The sequence below is a fragment of the Calidris pugnax genome, unplaced genomic scaffold (genome assembly GCF_001431845.1).
Source record: "Calidris pugnax isolate Ruff unplaced genomic scaffold, ASM143184v1 scaffold42, whole genome shotgun sequence".
Taxonomy (NCBI): Eukaryota; Metazoa; Chordata; class Aves; order Charadriiformes; family Scolopacidae; genus Calidris; species Calidris pugnax.
In genome coordinates this window covers 12,467,822-12,486,392 of record NW_015090920.1, presented here as the reverse complement: position 1 = coordinate 12,486,392, position 18,571 = coordinate 12,467,822, and the positions used below count along the sequence as shown (strand labels likewise).

At 38.3% G+C, this 18,571-nt stretch overlaps 1 protein-coding gene across 1 annotated transcript in view; it reads left to right on the top strand.

Moving 5' to 3' along the window:
- FAT4 (FAT atypical cadherin 4) overlaps positions 1-18,571 on the top strand; it is a 177,223-nt gene that overhangs the window by 124,772 nt on the left and 33,880 nt on the right. The window contains exons 8-9 of the mRNA XM_014949819.1: positions 11,801-11,981; positions 16,267-16,517. Of these exons, the coding sequence (XP_014805305.1) occupies positions 11,801-11,981; positions 16,267-16,517 (432 nt within the window). The remainder of the gene's footprint in view (positions 1-11,800; positions 11,982-16,266; positions 16,518-18,571) is intronic.

Here is an 18,571-nt window from a genome sequence, read left to right as displayed (position 1 = left end):
CTGTTCTTTGTATACATCCCTGGCCCGTATGAAAAACAACCATATGTTTTTTCTTTAGAATATGTTGGCCCCCAACTTATGCATTCTTTCCTTCAAAAATGCAGGAGGGCAACCAAACAGAGAGGTTATATCCTCAGGAATTTTCTTTTGAGATAGGCTTTTGGTTCCCTTCAATCCTAAAATCAAATGAAATCTGACAATGTAGCTGCATTGTTTTTTAACATATTTTGAGATATTTCCCAGTTTGGGGTCACAAGTAAAGGACAACTCTGTTTTCTAGTAATGGTAAGAAAGAGTCTCAAGGGTTAACATTGTGAAAGATTTATGTGACTGGGCTTAAAGACATTTATGCTCATCCTGTTTTCTTAGTATGCACTGTATAGACTGGGCAGTCTACAGTGTGAAAAGATGTTGCCTGAAAAGAATGAGTTGTATTTTAAAAACAAATTCGGCTATTTTTAAGTATTGGTCCTGTTAAAACAAAAAGCAAATCACAGATTTCAGTTAGAAATGTGCTGTTTTCCATGCTTTCTGTGCTATGTCTAAATATACACGTCACTTCAGGCTTCATTTGCTAAATGAAGCTCATGTATGCTTACCTTGGTGCTTAACAGTTCACACAATGATTGCCCTCTTCTATGGTCTTGTTTTATGCCACAGCTGTTTCAAAAATAGTGGTGGTTTCTGTCCTAGCTCCATTTATTTCCTTGCCTTTACGGAAGCTCTTCTCGTATCAATGCAGTCTACTTGAGCCTAGTTCTACTGGTTTACTATTTTACTCATTTTATTATTTTTGCTCTTTTAATACTGGTACTAAAATTATCATTTTAGTAGTTTTGCATGATTTTTAAAAATTTATTTCTAAATCACTGAAATGCTGACAGACTCATCAGTGAGTTTCTAGTGTTTATTTTGTATTACAACCATCTGAAATCAGGAGATTGAGAGAGGCTTGTTTGTAGTTGTGGGAAGCAAGGATCTTACCCTTTCACAGGGCCTAGAAACTGTTCGCACTTTTTAATTTTTCTCTAGAAGACAAAAGCTCAAATTGCCAGTTTAGAAAGTGGGTTTATGGCAAAGTGAGCCCAGTGTCCCCTAGAGAGTAACTGTCAAGGAAAAGAGCATATCCATGTCTATCTGATGTGACGTATTTACTCCCCAAAGATTATGAGAGCTTTAGCCCATCCCTTCAGAGGGCCATCCCACGAGATTTGCAATACAGCACCAGAATACCATTTGAGGGATTTAGTCCTCTATTTGGAGTTAAACCTTCATTATTAGATCACTATCTTTGAGATGGTTCAGTGAGAGCCTCCGGGCTAAATCCCAAGCGTCTGTGTTCTCTGGGGTCGGGTGCAGGAGAGAAGTATATCGAGGCTGGCAAAGGGCTCAGGCTGGCAAGCTGAAATATCCATGAAAACAATGAAAGTTAGTTTTCCACTCAGGTTAAAATCATGGACAGATCTTCAGCTTTGAAACCAACTCAAACTGATGGTGGACTTTATTTAGACAAGGCAAGCAGAGTTAGAAATACATGTTAAAGATGTTTATTCTCTATAGTTCAGATGTATTTGTGGACTTTCAGAAAAGTCCTTAATTTAAGTGTGTGCCCCTCCATTCAAGCTTTTTTGCGTGTGTAGTTCCCTTTCTGCTTTCTGTTGGAGTTGTGGAGAATCCAGCAAGTAACTGACAGGCTTATTTAAGATGGGAAAAACTTTTCTAGCTGAGCTTTGTTGGGTGAGCTATTCTCCATTTCACTGCTTTCAAAAAAAAAAAACAAACAATATACACACTCATAGGCAAGAAGGTTCAGAAATTGGGGTGTTGGAAGAGAGATAGCTATGGAAGAACTGCCATAGGAGGGGGGCGTCAAGCACAGAGTGTGCATGTTTGTACTTTGCAAAATCCTAATGAGTTTAATGTACTTCTTCTCTTTTGGAGTCCAGGAAAGCATAAGATGTAGTAACACAGCCAAAAGTTTTAATCTCTCTACAGACATTCTTGGGATTTTAGTTGAAAATACCAAGTTTTATTAGGTAACTAAATCTTTTGACTCTTTACATCCCTCATAAGTAAAAGAAATACAGACTATTGGTAGAAACATCATTATTTATTAAGAATTTTCAGTTAGTTGTAAGTGTTTGTGAGAATTGTTGTTGTCTCTTTCAAAGAACATAATTTTATGCCACTTAAAAAGACTGAGTGGAGGTGATGGTCTTTCTTACTCTATCAAGTTACCTTATTACTAATGAGGTAAACGGGAATATTCAGTAATTCAGTGTTGTTTCTCATCCAGAATTTCTTACAAGAACCTTATAAAATTAACAAAGGGAAAAAAATTAGAAATAAAGGGCTACATATACCAGCTTTGCCAGGGATGTGTGTGCCATGAACTGTCAAAGCTGACTTATGCTCCTTCTTAAAGGGTTAATCTAATAAAAAGCAATTATCATAATCTTTAATGCAGGTTTGCAGGTTTATGTGATTAAAGTTTGAAATATTTTTAGTCATAAGTGATAAAAGTATTGATCTATGGTAAGCTGAGATCAACTGTACTACATACTGTAATGTATGGAAGACAAAGTTCAAAAAAGTTCTTACCACTCTTTTTCAAGTAGCTTATCCACTTGGTAGGAATATTTTCTGTCCTGTATTTCCATCCACATTGGGATGGAGATTTCCCTCGCGCATTTGGGAAAAAGTCCCTTCTTGCTTTGGTTGCAATACCATTGTTTTCTCAAGTTGTGTGATTATATCTGGTGTTAATTTCTTGAATGCCAGCCGATATTCACAAACAACTCATGGGTGCTTATGGTAATATGTAGCAAATATGAATGGGATGCAGTGATTTTTAGGTGCCTGCTTGAATTGGTGTGAAATTCATTAAATGAGCCAGTTTTTGTCCTGATCCTCAGTCTTCATCTTACATGTGTGGTATTAAGATCTATTTCTTCTCTCAGCCCTACTACTGTTGCAGTACAGCTTTATTGACTGCATATGGGACAGTCAGTAATCACTGTTACCAGTAAACAGGTAAACAGTTTATTTTGAATGTATAGAAAGAGGGTGATAAAAAAGTGAGAATAGAACATATGAAATATGCCAGAGCAGTTCAGTTTTCATTGAATTTTGCCATGATATATAAAAACATAGTGCAGTATTGATCCAAATGAATAAAAATGTGACTGTCAGATCTTTAAGCTGTCCTCGCTGTTGTCCTGGCTTTTTTTTGTTTTTTCCCTTTCTTTTTCTTTACTATTATTTCTTAACTTCTTGATGCTAGTTTGAGGTGGGGGGAGGAGGGGGAAGGGGTATATCTTTTTAAAGTAAAGTTTATTTAAAATGGAAAACAAGCTAGAATATAATGTTCAATATGTAGGATTTAGTAGATGATCAGAAATTTGAAGGAAGAAAGAATTGTGAGTTTTTAAATTTTCAGACTGTTACACTTCCTCTGTTATCTCTTAATTCATCCACCTTGCTATGATTAGTTTGGAGGTTTTAAATGAAAATTAATTTTAAATTATTTTCCTTCTGCTTACATCACTTTTGTATGAAATTTATACTTCAAAAGTGCTGATGAATTTGCTGAACATAATCTGTTTTGCAAAAGAATAAGATAACTACAGTAGTCATTGTGCTGTGCACTTTCTCAGCCTTTGAGAAATACTAAGATTTTTTCCAACCTTGGTGATCTTAAACCATTTCTAAAATTAAATGTTACACCTTATAAATTGGAAGTCTGCTAGCTCATTCTTCAAATACAAAGCTACAATTTCAGGAAGGCTTAATTGCAAGGATAAAGCAAGTAAAACATGCTCATACGGGCTGAACACTTATCCTGCTGGTTAATCTCCACTATTTATACAGGGTGTTTTTAAAGCATAATTCAAAATCATGCATTACAGGAATTTCACTGTGGGATGCTCAGGAGTCACAAGCAGTCAAAAATTGCCGTAGTCAGCAGTCCCTGCAGGAGCCAACTTCTCTGTTTTTTCTGTTTACAGCAATAACTTATAACAAGGAGAAGTAATTTGGTGGGTTTAAGAAAATATTTTTTTAAATGTCTCTGCCTTTCTTTTAAGTCACAGCTCCACCTTCTTTAAATCTTACTTCTGCCACCAGAGACCTTGGTGGTACACATGGCCATGCCCACCTCCCAGAACCTCCAGCAGTGCGGGCACAGGGAGATCATAGAATAGGTTGGGTTGGAAGGGACCCTTAAAGGTCATGTAGTCCAACGCCCCTGCCATGGGCCAGGACATCTGCAACTAGATCAGGTTGCTCAGGGCTCCATCCAGCCTGACCTTGAATGTTTCCAGGGATGGGGCATCTACCACTTCTCATGGCAACTTGTGCCAGTGTTTCACTACCCTCATTTTCTTAGATCTAGTCTGGGTATACCCTCCTTTAGTTTAAAACAATTTTCCCTTGTCCTCTCATAACAGGCCTTGCTAAAAAGTCTGTCTTCATCTTTCCTGTCAGCCTTATTTAAGTATTGAAAGGCTGCTATAAGGCCTCCCTGGAGCCTTCTCTCCTCCAGACAGAACAACCCCGGCTCTCTCAGCCTGTCTTCATAGGAGAGGTGCTCCAGCCCTCTGATCATTTTTGTTGTCAATGTGCCCTTGCATTGTCACATTTTTTATGAGCATTATATTCAGCTGTGGAAAATTTTCCTTAAAGATTCATTTTCTGAAACACATTTTTTGAAGAAGGCAACTTCTTTTGAGATTCAGTGCAGTTCTGGCTAAGAAACTTACCATACCTGTGTGTTTTCTGAACACCGCCTCCAGTGACCTACACCTTCGATGTTAGTGGATTCCAAGTGTGTGTCAAGGGCTTTAAGGCACATGGGATTAATGCTTATGCCTTTTGTGGAAGGAGAACGGAATCTGACAGTTGCAAGTCACATACTGGGGTCTGCTGATGTCAGCAACCCCATATCCAGCTTCCACTGTGGGTGGTGGAGTGGGACTCTTTCAGCCTTTCCTTCATACATTTTGAAATGTGGTAAACAAATTTGATTCTGGTTCAGTGATGTGTTTTGGTTTTTATTTTATTTTTTTTTACTTTTCATGGCTTATCTTCCCAAATTTAGGTCTGTCTGTTCCCAGCTTCTTTAAGCTGGTAGATAAAGGAGGATATTGAGGTTTCTGATATCTGATGCAGTATGCAAAAATCTTTTTTTTTCTTGTCAGATAGTCCTTGCACAAGTGCAGATCTATCCTAACAGTTCCTTTCCTTTTTGAAGTGTAAGTTCTGTTAAACCAGCTTTGGGAACAACTGCTACTACTAAGAAAAACTCTGATTTGACTCACTCAGAAATTTTGTGTTCCTGCATGGTCTCATTCACCAGTCACCTGCTGAACTGAATGAGAATAGGGCTAGCTTCTAATCTTTTAATTATTTTTACTAACTGCTTATTTCAGCTTTTGTTGCACAGTATACTAGCTTCACTAGTTTTTTAAGACTTAGTATAGAAGCCTGTAGTGAAAAACTGAGTAAGAGGAAAATAAAACACAATCAACATATCCAGCCAGGACAAATATTTGTGGTGCAATCTTTTAAAAAGAACTACTTATTTTTCTCATTTCACATACGCACTTTCTTTTGTGTTCCTGGTAAATAAGTTAATTTAAGGTCATCCACATTTCAAATTAGGCTTCGTGTGCTCTAGAAAGCCAAAGTGTAATGCAAGCTAGTTGCATTTTTACTTACTCTAGCTCCATATTTATTTTAAAACTCACCAGTTGTGTGAGCCTCAGCATACCCTGTCTGCATTTAAATGCATTGAGAAAGCTTGGCCCCTTTATTGTGAGAAAGACCTTGTTTACTTGAGTGAAAAAGTTAATGCTCTGTAATAACACATACAACTTCTAGTCCTGGGACTCATTCACTGAGTGTTTGACTGGGGAAGTGAAATCCGCTTTGTTGCAAAGCAACACATTTCAGTGAAGCAAAAATTCCATTTCTGTTAAATCGCTTTCCAATTTTCAGGATAATGATGTGTTTAATTTACCACAAAACATGGTAAACTGCCTGCAATACGAGTTTCGATTAGTCATTTAGATTAATTTTATTTAATTTTAATCCCTTTCTTTCATTTTTGTGAAATGTATCTGTAGGTTTTTTGCTTAAGTTTATTGTTAGTTTTCTAGCACTTAATTTTGATATTTTAATGCTGGCAAAACCTTTGAGTTCCTGGTTTCTGCAAGGAATGATGGTTTTACTATCTGGTGCTAACCATGGCACAGACAGGACCCAGAAGCCATTAAAGCTTCAAACAATATGTGGATAATGCGCTGAACACATTCTCCTATTTCTAATTTTTACTGTGAGGCACACAGTACCACACAGCCAAGATAATTTCCAATAGCATCATCTTTTCCTGAGTTTTTTTGAAGAATGTAAATGGCTCTGCAAGTTTCCTTCAATTGTTTGCTTTTACTGCTCCAGTCCGCTGAAGTACTCTGATCGTTCCTCACTCATCCTGGTGTGGCCAACGATGGTGTGGAGAGCTGAATGTACACTGGAGCAAACGGTGCCATGTGTTTGGGGATTACAGGGAGCCAGGACAGCTTACCTTCCCCATTCCCCAGGACCAGGGTGGCAGGTAGCGTTCCCTTCTTCTAAGGGTGTATGAGTTGGCCAAGGTGAAAGTACAAGTAGCCTTTAGATACATTGCTTGTGGATGACTTTGTGGCTCTTGAGCATTGGCACAAATTAGGGGAATGAGTGATTTATGCTTTTCTGGGTGAGCTAATCATATTGTCCTCTCTTCACCGGTTGTCCTGTATTTGAGAAGTAGAAATTGTCAGGTGAGATGATATTTCTCCCCACTGTCACCTTCTGCATTTAGTTTCCATTCTTCTGCTTGCATTGGTGCATGTAGTCAGTGTTTTTCTTCCCCCTTCTCCTGGATAGGGGAAGGAAAAAGTTGAGACTAAACTTCTAAACAACTTCTAAATGGACATATTTCCAATATCATCATATTTTTGTGGCAATTAGCCGCAAACCCGTTGGTGAACGGGGCAGAAGACCAGCTTGTAGGTCTCTGCCAGTCCCACCCTGCTGGGAGAAGAGAGGTCCTGCCCCTGTGCTACCGCCTGCCTGCCCCACAGCCATTTCTTCACATCACCTCCTCAAATGTTCCATGTGGAGAGGAGAACCACAGCCCAATGCTGGCCAAGCCAGAGGTGGCCTCTTGTAACCTCCCTCTGTAACTCATCCTCCACCGCGGGCCTCCAAGGAGCAGGCTCCCAAGGTCTGCTCCTTCTCTTCATCCCCAGACACATGTTTACTTGCAGATGTAAGCAAAAAGCTTAAGTTTTTGGAAGAACATCCGTGGGAAGCAATTTTCTTCCTGCACTCAGCAATACTATTTTGACACTATCCCAGGTTAATCTTTATTTCAACAATGACGTGTGGACATTTGTAGGACTGTCTGCTTAATGTATATGTACAGCTGTCACCTAGAAAATAAACTCTTTAGTGCATAGAAACAGACCCCGGCACACAGAGATGGGAAATTCAAAATAATGATAATAATATATTAATGTCATCATCTTTGAAATTTTAAAGATTTGATATTCACTGAACAGTCAATTCTGTCTCCCATTTAGTTCACACAGTTAACTTTATGTTCTCCAATTATTAATAATTTGATGGGTCTTTCTTTCCTCCACCTTTCTAGAAAAGTTTTATTCAACATGGGTATCCTAGGCTCCTTTGTGACATGGTATTTTGGCATTTGAAAAAAACACCCTAGTATAGCACTAGAGAAATGCTGTAAATAAGAGGTGGCTGAAAAAGAAATAGTTGCTGAATGTTACATGGTATTTTGGCATTTGAAAAAAACACCCTAGTATAGCACTAGAGAAATGCTGTAAATAAGAGGTGGCTGAAAAAGAAATAGTTGCTGCTTCTGCTGAAAAACAGTTCAGGCTATTATGAAAAATAAAATTTTAGTGGAAGTTCACTAAGGGAAAAGTGCGTGTTTCTTTGTGTCTCTGCCCCTCAGCGCAGTTTGTAGGAGGTACGCAGAGGATTGTGTGGCTGTGTATAGCAATTTTATATAGTTTGTGACATGTCTGGTTTATTAAAATCAGTTTGCGGGGCATCTTGAGCGTTTGGCTAATATTGCAGAATTTACACAAAATTTACTACACTTATTTATGCAAAATATTAAGTGCAGTTTGAAGAAAAAAGAGATGAAGCTCTAGTGTAATAAGAATAACTGACTTGGGGAAGATTTGCTATCGAAGCAAAACTAAGAAATCTGGGAACTCAGCCTGACCATGGAAACTACTTCTCTCACCACAAATATGACATGTACATTTTATGAAACCTGCTTATTAACAAGGGCCAAATTCTGTGGTCAATATGCAAGCACAACTTTCACTGAAAGTTCACTGAGGACGGTAGAATTTGGCCCTGACCTATTTCTTTTCCATAGAAAATTACTTCATTTGTAATTTCCTCTTCTTATATTTCTCAGTAACTGCAGAAATATGAGCTAGTCATTTAATTTCAAGTGAATAAAAGCTTTGAGGACTCTCTCTGAAATTGCAACTTTATCTTTCAGTGTAATAGAATAAAGGAGTAAATTTGTGGACGTGATGTTTTACTTAGAGGGAAAAAAACATATTTGGATAACTACATAGACAGGAAACCAATGCAGATGTGTGAGTTTTTCCATCTAAGTAAAATGAGAGAGATTTTGGGTTTTGAACTGAGGAGCAGTGACTTGGGATGTTGCAAACAGCTGAATTAATATTGGACTTCTGGGACATTTCTGCGAGCACAACGCAGCCACAAGCTAGTGCTGAATGAGAGCCGGGTTACTTACATTACCCTAGCTAATTTTATTAGCATGGTGCTCAACCTTGGCTGGTATATTCACTTCTCTGAGGCTAACATAAATATGTCCATACAGCGCTGTACAGTGCCTTGTAGATGCATCCAGTGGGGAAGTGGAATCAGAGGATAGCAGCACGGAATATCTGTGGGGCTGAGGCTGAGATTTGACCCTTGAAGCCTTCATTAGATACCCTGCAAATTCAGATTCCTCAGAGAGGAAAGCGGGCTGGTTGGAGTCAAATGGCTGAGTCAAAAACTTCTGCTATTGGTGTAATCCTGAGCAGGAGAATATTTCCAGCCCTATGGTCTGTTACCTCTGGCATCCCTTTCGACCAGTTCCATTATCATAGAATCATAGAATGGTTTGTGTTAGAAGGGACCTTAAAGACCATCTAGTTCCAATGCCCCTGTCACGGACAGGGACACCTCCCACTAGACCAGGTTGCTCAAAGCCCCATCCAGCCTGCCCTTGAACACTTCCAGGGATGGGGGCATCAGATGTGACCAAAGATTTAATAGCCATGCAGGAAAAAGAGGGGGGCTTGTAGCGTTTCTGCTCTTAGCATATGTCCACGCAGTACTTTACCAGCAGATGTGAACACCTTCTCCACCAGCCCTATGAGGATAGAGCTCGGTGCTCTCAGGTGGGACAGGTCCAGCCCGCAGAGCTGCACTGGAGCCAGTCCCATCACCAGGTTAGCTCTAAGGGCGCTGCCACTGCTGCTCATTTTTGCAGATAAACTGACAGTGTGAATTTTCCAACATCAGCTCTTTGTGTTAGCAAATACGTTTAAAACAATGATTTTCAGGTTTTAGCTGTAAGTTAGCTTTCTTTTCCAGACTGAGTTGCGTTACTGATGCTCTTTGAATGTGACTTACCCAAGATTAGTTTCTGAATTATGTATAAATTATTTAATCATCTGTGAAACTGAACAACTTTCAACTTTTCATTTCATTAGCTGCGAGATGAATGTCAATTAAATGTGTTTGGAAGGCCAGACCTCGATGACACGTGCAGCAAACACCACTGAGGACCCTGTGTCGTTTAATGCAGGAATAATAAACACTCCACAGGCAATATTTCAGCAATCAAGAAGGCTTTTGCAGTCTTTTCTCTCTATACTTGTTTGGCTAAATGACAAAATGGAGGGGATCGGGGGGACGAGGGTAAAAAATGAGTCAGACTTACTGCCTTAATGTAACCTTCCTGGCTGAAAGTATATTAATTGGCAGAATGAATTACCTCAGATGAGAGCAAAGAAAGGCCTCCATTGTGCGTGGCCGTGGTGTGAAACCTGTACTCTTTGACTTGCACGTTCTTTCCTCGTCATTGTGATCTGTCCCGTCCGATCAGCTGGCTTCAGAGTCAGCCTTGCAAGATTTACAGAGCCTTGCAATTGGGAGCTCTTTTGTTCAGTCTGTTTGTGCATTAAGCCAAGGTACATTGAAGTATTGTTGTGGTGAAAAACCTCCTTCCTGTGCAGACGCTGCTCCCAGCTTCTTCCTGCGGTGCAGTGTGGTGGTACTTCAGCCAGCAAGGGTTAACATATGGGAAAATGGGTCATTATTTCTTCTTTTCTATAATACCTCAATGCCTAGAGCCCTTGCCAGGACCACGTGGGACCCAAGAGCAGAGTCTAACTCCTTCCCAGCCCTAAGGTTAAGGTCCATCAATAACCTCAAGTAGCGGTGACCCAATCATCTGCTGGGGTGGAAGGACTAGGGGGGAGGTAACACAGGGGCTGCCTGGGTTTCATCAAATGACAGCTCCATGTAATACGGTTGCCTTGTGGCAAGGACTCGAACCAATCTCTGGCCCAAAGCATTTCATTATCATTCCTTTTTTCCCAGTCCAGCAAATGGTGAATTGTTGTCTCTGTTTGAGATTGAATGTGACGCATTCTTGGGTAAAACAGGCATGGTCATCATCTGTCTTTTGAGTAAAAGGGGCCGTAACTCATGTGTTCTGTGCTCCACTATCACTCTTCCCTTCTCCTTTTTGCTATGTAATCAAAGAAAGGAATGATCCCATTTTCTTCAGGGACCCTCAGTGAAGAATTTGGTAAGCAGAAGATGTCTTGCTGATTCTTGGCTGAAAATAAGTATAATAGACTGGCAAAAATAACATGAACTTGTAAAACTCTTCTTTGTCTTTTTTTTTTATTATTTGACAAAGGAAGAGCTTAAGAGAATAAATACTGAGAAATTGCACATGAATAAACATGCTATTTCTCACTCATTTCTGCTCATCAGAGTTAAGTATTAGAATTACATGAAGGATGAAAGCCGTAGGTTAAATAAGTTCAGACTGATTTCCCGTAAGCCAATGTCTCACCCAAGCGAGCATTATTTGCTGCTATAGGTGGTTGCTTCTGTGGAGAAGTTGAGTCTGAACAGGACTGGAGACTGTGCAACCTTCTCACCCGCTCAGAGAAGGTCTCCCCAGGTCAGGGGTGCGACCGGCAGTGGAAAAGCCACGCGGAAAGCTGGGGTTTGCCACTGTTTCCACTCTATTTGTTCTGCAGATAAATAAATTGAGGGCTGGAGTTTTCACGGCTGTCAGTGTTGCCACTTCTGAACATCTTCCCTTAGAGAAATAGGAAAATCAACCACACGTTCAAATTGGTCCTAATTGTTACAGGAAGGCTTCTGCGCGGTTCCAAGACCATCTTTTTCCGCTGACCTTGTATTACCAAATATTTCTGGAATTAGATGGAGCAAGAAAAATAACAACTTTTTTTTTTTTTTTCCTTTCACAACTTGTACTTTGTCGAGATGCCTTTGAAAGAAATGTGACCCTGTCCTGTATATTGAAGTGGCTTTCTTGCTCTGCGAACTGTGATATGCTCAAGGGACCAGGCTTTAAATCGGGGATGGCAGACCTCAGATTAGCATGGTGGTATTTGTAACCTCTAGCATTTTGTATCCCGCTTTCCCACAGGGTCTCCTGCCCTCACTGGCACTGGAACCATTGCTGTCACTGTGGATGATGTCAATGACAATGTCCCCACGTTCGCCTTTAACATGTATTCTGCTACAGTTCCAGAGGATGCACCTACAGGGACAGATATTTTGCTCGTAAACTCCTCAGATGCTGACATTTCTACAAATGCTGTTATTAGGTAGGTCGTTCACTGTTGCTATATAATATTAATACTGCCTCATGCCTTGCCTGAAGACTTTTTTTTCCCCACAGCATCCATCACCAACAAGCCATAAAGCTGTAAGACACAGAAGGACAGCTGTATATGTGTAACTGAATTATTTCAGCAAATCTGGCTTTTTTTGGTTGTTTATAGGCTTTTAGAATTACATTAAGGACAAACAGAGTCACAGGGTTATTTTACATTTTTACTAAGTGAAAAGCAAATGAGTTTCACTTGCACCTGAAGTCTAATTGTCAATAGGCTAGATTTATATTTCTCAATAATTGTAGAGGTAGATGAGTTGAAAAAAGTAAAAAACCTTGAAAAAAATAAAACAAACCTTGAAACTCCAAATAATATCATAAATGGATTAAGTACTTAAGCTTACAGTCTTTATATGTACATTCTCTGCATAAAGAAATATAAGCTGTGAACGATCATCATTATTGACTGCCATCAGCTTGTGTAGCTTTTGGAAAGGCTTTTGTCTTCTATTTAGCATAGCTTTTAGAATTAAGGCTTTGTATTGAAGGATATAGGTAATAGATACAATACAAATCTTTTAAAATGTATACCTGAAGAAGCTAGAAACTAATATTCTTGGAGGCTGACTTCTTAAATATTAATCGAAGGAGCTTTCAGGAAGAGCTTGGTGGAGAAGAGGAAGATGTACTTTTCAAACATCATTAACAAATTTGCTACAAAAGCTGACTTTGGGGTAGAGTTAAATAATATTAATTTTTTTTCATTTATGTTCATATGAAACCACTCATCCTAAAAAAAATGCAGAATTTATTTTGCAGCTCTGTAAATTTTAGATTTTAAACTAGGCAATTCTAGAAATCATTATCACTTTTTTGCATAAAGTTGTCCAAATAGTGGGTAGTGTTACTTTTGTGACAACATACACATGTTTCAGGAAAGCTTCAGTATCTTATTTTGAACCTTAAATGGTTTTTCACCTTCACTGTAGTTTAGATGACTGCTTACGCAGACTTGGAAGCATTTATACTAAACTAGATGAGCAGGTACAATATCACCCAACCTGCCAATACACATGTTGTGGGAGAGACCAAAGATCACTGAACGGTCACCAGGAACCATGACCTGCCTTGTCACCGCATTCACATCTTTTCACAAAGTAACCAATTTTCACTGAAAGCCAATGTGTTCCTTGCATCGGTTTATGGTCAGTTAATGTCTTCAGTTTAGAAGAAAAATTACACAAGGCGAGGTGTAAAATTTACCCCATTCAGAAAACCAGCAAAAAGTTAGAATTTGGCATTTTTGCAATAAATGCCAAATGGTTTGTAGAGCTTAGTTGATGCAACTTCAGTGGACAGTGGACTGAACACTGGCCACGCTCAGTTTCACAGACAAGAGTAATGAAGGTGCTAAGTGGCAGTGACAACCTGAAGATTATCCACTGAGGACGGATTTATTGCTAATGAAGTAGAAAGCAGATTCGTATTAGTCATTAATTGGAAGGACACATAGGTAATCTCATCACATTTAACTGTTGTGACTGCAAACACCTGTATCTCTCTGTTTCCAAACTTATAAAACAGTAGCTTCTTTAATTACTTTTTCTAGTTCACCTAGTTTATTCTGCAAAGTGTGTTAGAGTATCACTGTGGTTGTCTTTTGTTGTTTTTTTTTAAAAAAGGAACTAAAATAAAATGGGTATATTGTATGGCAAAGCAAGTGTGTATATAATACTGTAATATTTTGTTTCCAACTAGCTACAAGCCAAAAATAGAAACTTTATGTTTTGGCATCTTTAAATATTTGAAAAGCATCCAAAATTACCATTTATTAAATTGTGAAACAATGAAGCTTTTAATTCTATTCACTCTCACTCTAAGAAACTATTTCTGGCAAGCTCCTTTAGAAAAAAAAATCCATACAAAGCATGAATGATTGTAATGATTGCGTCCCATAATCAGAAATTATCAGGGTACTCTAGGATTTCTTTAGTGTGGTTGGATTGCTTTAATATCTCTGCCATTAGTCTTTGTCATTCACTCAGTACCTCATAGTAGAATAGTTGATAAAAATATTTTTTCCTTTGTAAGTAGCCATTTAAAAATTGTTTTCAGGTTTCCTTTTACACTTTTTAGACTCAGGAATGTACTTTGTTTTTCTTGGCCAGAATTTGTACAGATTCAGCATTTAGAGTCATGCAAATCTTAAAATATGACTGGTATAACAAAACTGGCAAAAGCCAGAGGGATCAGAACACGTGAGGTCTTCTTGTCAGATGTGCTGAGCACTCAGAACTCTTTTTCAGTCTTATTGGAGCCTGTTTCAAAATCAAATCTTGGGTTTCCAAAGATGGTATGTAAAATCTTCTGCTAAAATTTTCATTTAAAATTAAAAAGGGCTGTGTCATGCACGAAGTACATAATCTTCTGCAAAACTGTTACATATCCATATATGCAGACTCTTTTCTCTTTTTTCTCTTTCTTTAACCTGTGAAGTCATTAAAGGAGGCTGATGAGGTTGTTAATGGCAATGCACACATGAGCAGTCTTGTTAAAGACAGTATATAGATGACAGGTCAGCACAGACTAGTCGAAAGGCCAGTTTTTAAGTGCTTCAGTCAAATTCCTTTTATGCTAGTTGTCACCATTAAAGTTTTGGGGTTGGTTTTTTTTTGGCTCGGGTTTGTAATTTTTTTGTAAATATGCTGAGGCACACTAATGTTGTCCAGTTGGTGAGCATGCAGTTGTACACAGGTATAACTCAGACTATCCACAATATCCTATGACAAATGTAATTTGTCTTTATTCTTTTTTTTTTTTAAAAAAAAAGGTTTTCATAGCATCTTTCCAATGCTAAAACTTGGGCCATTCTATATATGTGGAAGTACAGAAATCCCTGTCTTCTGTGACACCTCACACAGGGTTAAAACCTTGCAAATCACAGATGAAATTTTCCCGTCCTGGTGGTATTTAGGGAGATTTAAATGATGCTTTAGGCTTTACGCACATTTGTTCCACCCTGGATGCACATTGCGATGGCTGGAGAATAATTACATATGGCCATCATATTATATCATAATTAAGCAATTAAAGTATGCTCCTGGCATTCTGTAGAGATTAATGACTGAACAGGAGAAGCTGCCACAGCTTATTACACAGGCTGACTGTCAGTCCCCTAGGTAAAGCTTCTGGCCTCTGTTGTTATTTCTGGCATAACCTGTTCTGATTTTAAAAAGGTGAAGATAAGAACACTACTGTCTTTCATAAAAGCTGTTTTCTTCTGAAACTTACAGCATCATAGTCTTTAAAAAAGCTGCTACTGTGCTGTACCAGGCTTCTCTGAAGAAGCAATGCTAATCACAGATGTGTTGGTTTTTGTCAGGGTTGTAAAACTGAATATGCCTTTGTTCATATTAGCCAGTTTTACTTTCCTGTATTTTGTAGAAACCCATTATCTGAATTAATAAAAAATGTAATATTAGCCAATTACCTTTAAAAGTACAACCCAGTGATCCCCATATCTTTTGAGATTCATTCTGTATGAACACAAGCTGGGCAAGCATTCAACGAGAAGGGACAAAGTCACTGCGGTAGCAAGCCAGAGGTAGCCTGTACAATGCACTGCAGTAAGCACACAGTCAGTTCTTATCAATCACATTTTTAGACACACATACAGATGTGTGCACATACATACACACCAATCAAGGGTCAAAATCGGGTCCCAATTAGTCTCCATTAACGTGGCTCTCTGGTTACTAATTTGCTATGAATTCCTATAAATTAGCATTGAAATCTTGAATATGAAAATTTAGCTCAGTGTCAGTAAACAATAAGAATGGTAAATCCTCATTTTATTTTATAGAATTGTAATTTTTTATTTCAGAAAATTTTTAATGACGTCCTGCAGATTCAACTAAGAAGTATGCCAACCTTTTGGGAAATCAGTACTAGAGGATGCCTCCAGAAGGCAATTTTGAGAGTATGTCTGACTGTACCTCCAAATGTAAAAAGACTCAGTTTGCTCCTCGTTTATTAGAAATCTATGTGTTAAGCAACTACACTTGGAAATCCCCAGAAATGTCATTTACAGGTCTCACGAGAGAAGGGAAGAGAAAAAAGTGGAGATACATGGACAGTCAGAAGAAAATCCATGTGGTGATACCCATCAGCATTGTGGTCTAAAGAGTATAGAAAATTATTATTATCTTAAGGAGCAGGCTGCCTTATGACATACTAAACAAATTTTTCTTCCTTCGTTTTTATTTTCTTTCAAACAGCTATAGGCTTACCGGTGGCAATTCACAATTCACAATCAACCCATCAACAGGACAGATCATCACCAGTGCTCTCCTTGATCGAGAGGTGAGGGAGAACTACACTTTGGTGGTGGTGGCGAGTGATGGGGGCTTCCCCAGGGCTCTCTCCAGTTCCACCAGCGTGCTCGTCACCGTCGCTGATGTGAATGACAACCCACCCAAATTTCAACACCATCCCTACGTCACCCACGTCCCATCACCTACCACTTCAGGTAACCTAGCAGTGCTTGGGGTACTTCAGATTGCATTAATATCTTGCCAAATGCAAAGCTGTGCCACAAGGGATGTTTCATTGTATCACCCGCAATTTAGCGATTTTCTTAGCTTGTTCTTTCCATCCAAATTCAATTATTTTGCTGAAGTTTTGTAAAGAAGACATAGTCTAAATAAGCACCCACTCAAACAAATGATTAAATTATTTTGCCAGGGTTAGGAAGGCAATGACCTCTTTTTCCCTCTGAAAGTCTCCTCCTGCATGTAGACATTCTTTTTCCACCCTGAGCAATTCTTAAAAGAGCATTTTGTTGACCTCTTCCAAAAACTCCGTATCTATAGCAGATGTTAATTATGTTGCCTTTCCTTGAGCCAAGCAGTAAAGCAAAATAAGATAAATGTAAAGCCAAGCAGCAACCTTCCTTTTGTGGAGCCTACACCCAAATTAAAGTGACTTGCTTCCATTTAGGAATTAATTTCTGCTTCGGTTTATGTTTAAACAAGCCTGATAAGTAAATGCATTAGAAATTGGTAAGTCCAAAACATTCATATCTTCTATTTGCAGAATTGGTAGTGCAAAAGGAAAGAAAGGAGAATAAGTGTATTTGCATAAAGATGGAGAGAATTTACTGAAAGAGTCTGCTATTCTGATTTTTTTTTCGGCGACTTGAAAAGGGCTAATACCAGGACCTCTACTATCTCAAAACAGTAAAAGAATTTTCTGTGATCACTGTATTACCATGGATTCACCAAACTGCAGTTAGAATGGTTGGCTGTGGAAGTCAGCAACACTGTGTGTTTTCCCATGCATACACATACTGGATGTGTGATGCTTACAGAGAGGATTCCAAGACAAATGGTTTACAAAACAATTTTTCCTTTAAAAGAAGAAAAAAGGGGCTTATTTCCATTTCTTGGGTTTTCTCTCTAAATTTGAAACAATTGCAAATACTTCTCCTTTTTATGGAAGAATGAATTTGTTTACATTTCTTCCCCGTTTCCAGAACAACATTATGAAATTATTTTATTATTACATTGGTGAATCTTTGTGTACTCTGACGAGGGCACAGTGCCTTTGTGTGGTTCTTTTTGGGGTGTTTCTTTAAATGTGTTTATGAGGAGTACACATAGGTTAAACTGATGTTTTCTGGCAATATCTTTTTGGATGCTTTTTGTATGTTACCCCTTATAACTAGAAACATAGAAAGCCTAAGCTATATTTACTCTGGTTTTAACTTCTTAAAAACCTAGGGATGCATGCATTTTTTTATTTGCAACTTCTTCAGTTCACTTTTATTTAAAAGGAAATGTTAATATCTTTATGTTAATATTCACAGTATTTTGAAAGGCTGTTGACAATGATGTTACTAGCAGGCGTGGCATCCATTAGAAAAAACAAACAACTTTATTGCAGTCCAATGTAGAGTCCAAAATAACTTTTTAAAAATAAAAAGAACAAACCCTCATAACTCAATTAAGACTTTGTGTTTATTCCAATCACAGAATAGCTAGTGTACATTTGGAAATAAATAGCTTAATTTTCTTATTATTTTTAAATCAAGTTTAAAAGGGGGAACTAGTAATAATAATAATAAATAATGTGATTTGCTTAACTGAAGCAAAAATCTTAATTTTTTTTCCTGTCCCATTTCTCAGAAGGGTTTGAATACTGTTCTTGTCTAAATAGTCCTCCCCCTGGAGTATACATCATTGCACATGACAAATAGTGACATGAAGTGTAGTTTTAAGGGGACACTGTCAAAGTCATTCCTGCCCATAAATGATTTTGCCTCCAGAGGTTGAAAACAACATGATTTTTATATAGGAGTGGGTAGTTTCTATATTTCAGTACCAGTAAAACATCAAGAGAGTGTTCTGCAAATTGGTTGGACAGTGTCAAATTTGAAAGACATGTCATGCATTACATCTGTAAATTCCAGTGCAAAAGAACACCCTGGGTTCTCCTTGCAGGTAGGCAAATATAGAGGTTAATGCAAATGATGCCCCTGTAGTCAAGTTCATTGTGACACATAAATTCAAAAGACCTGAACCA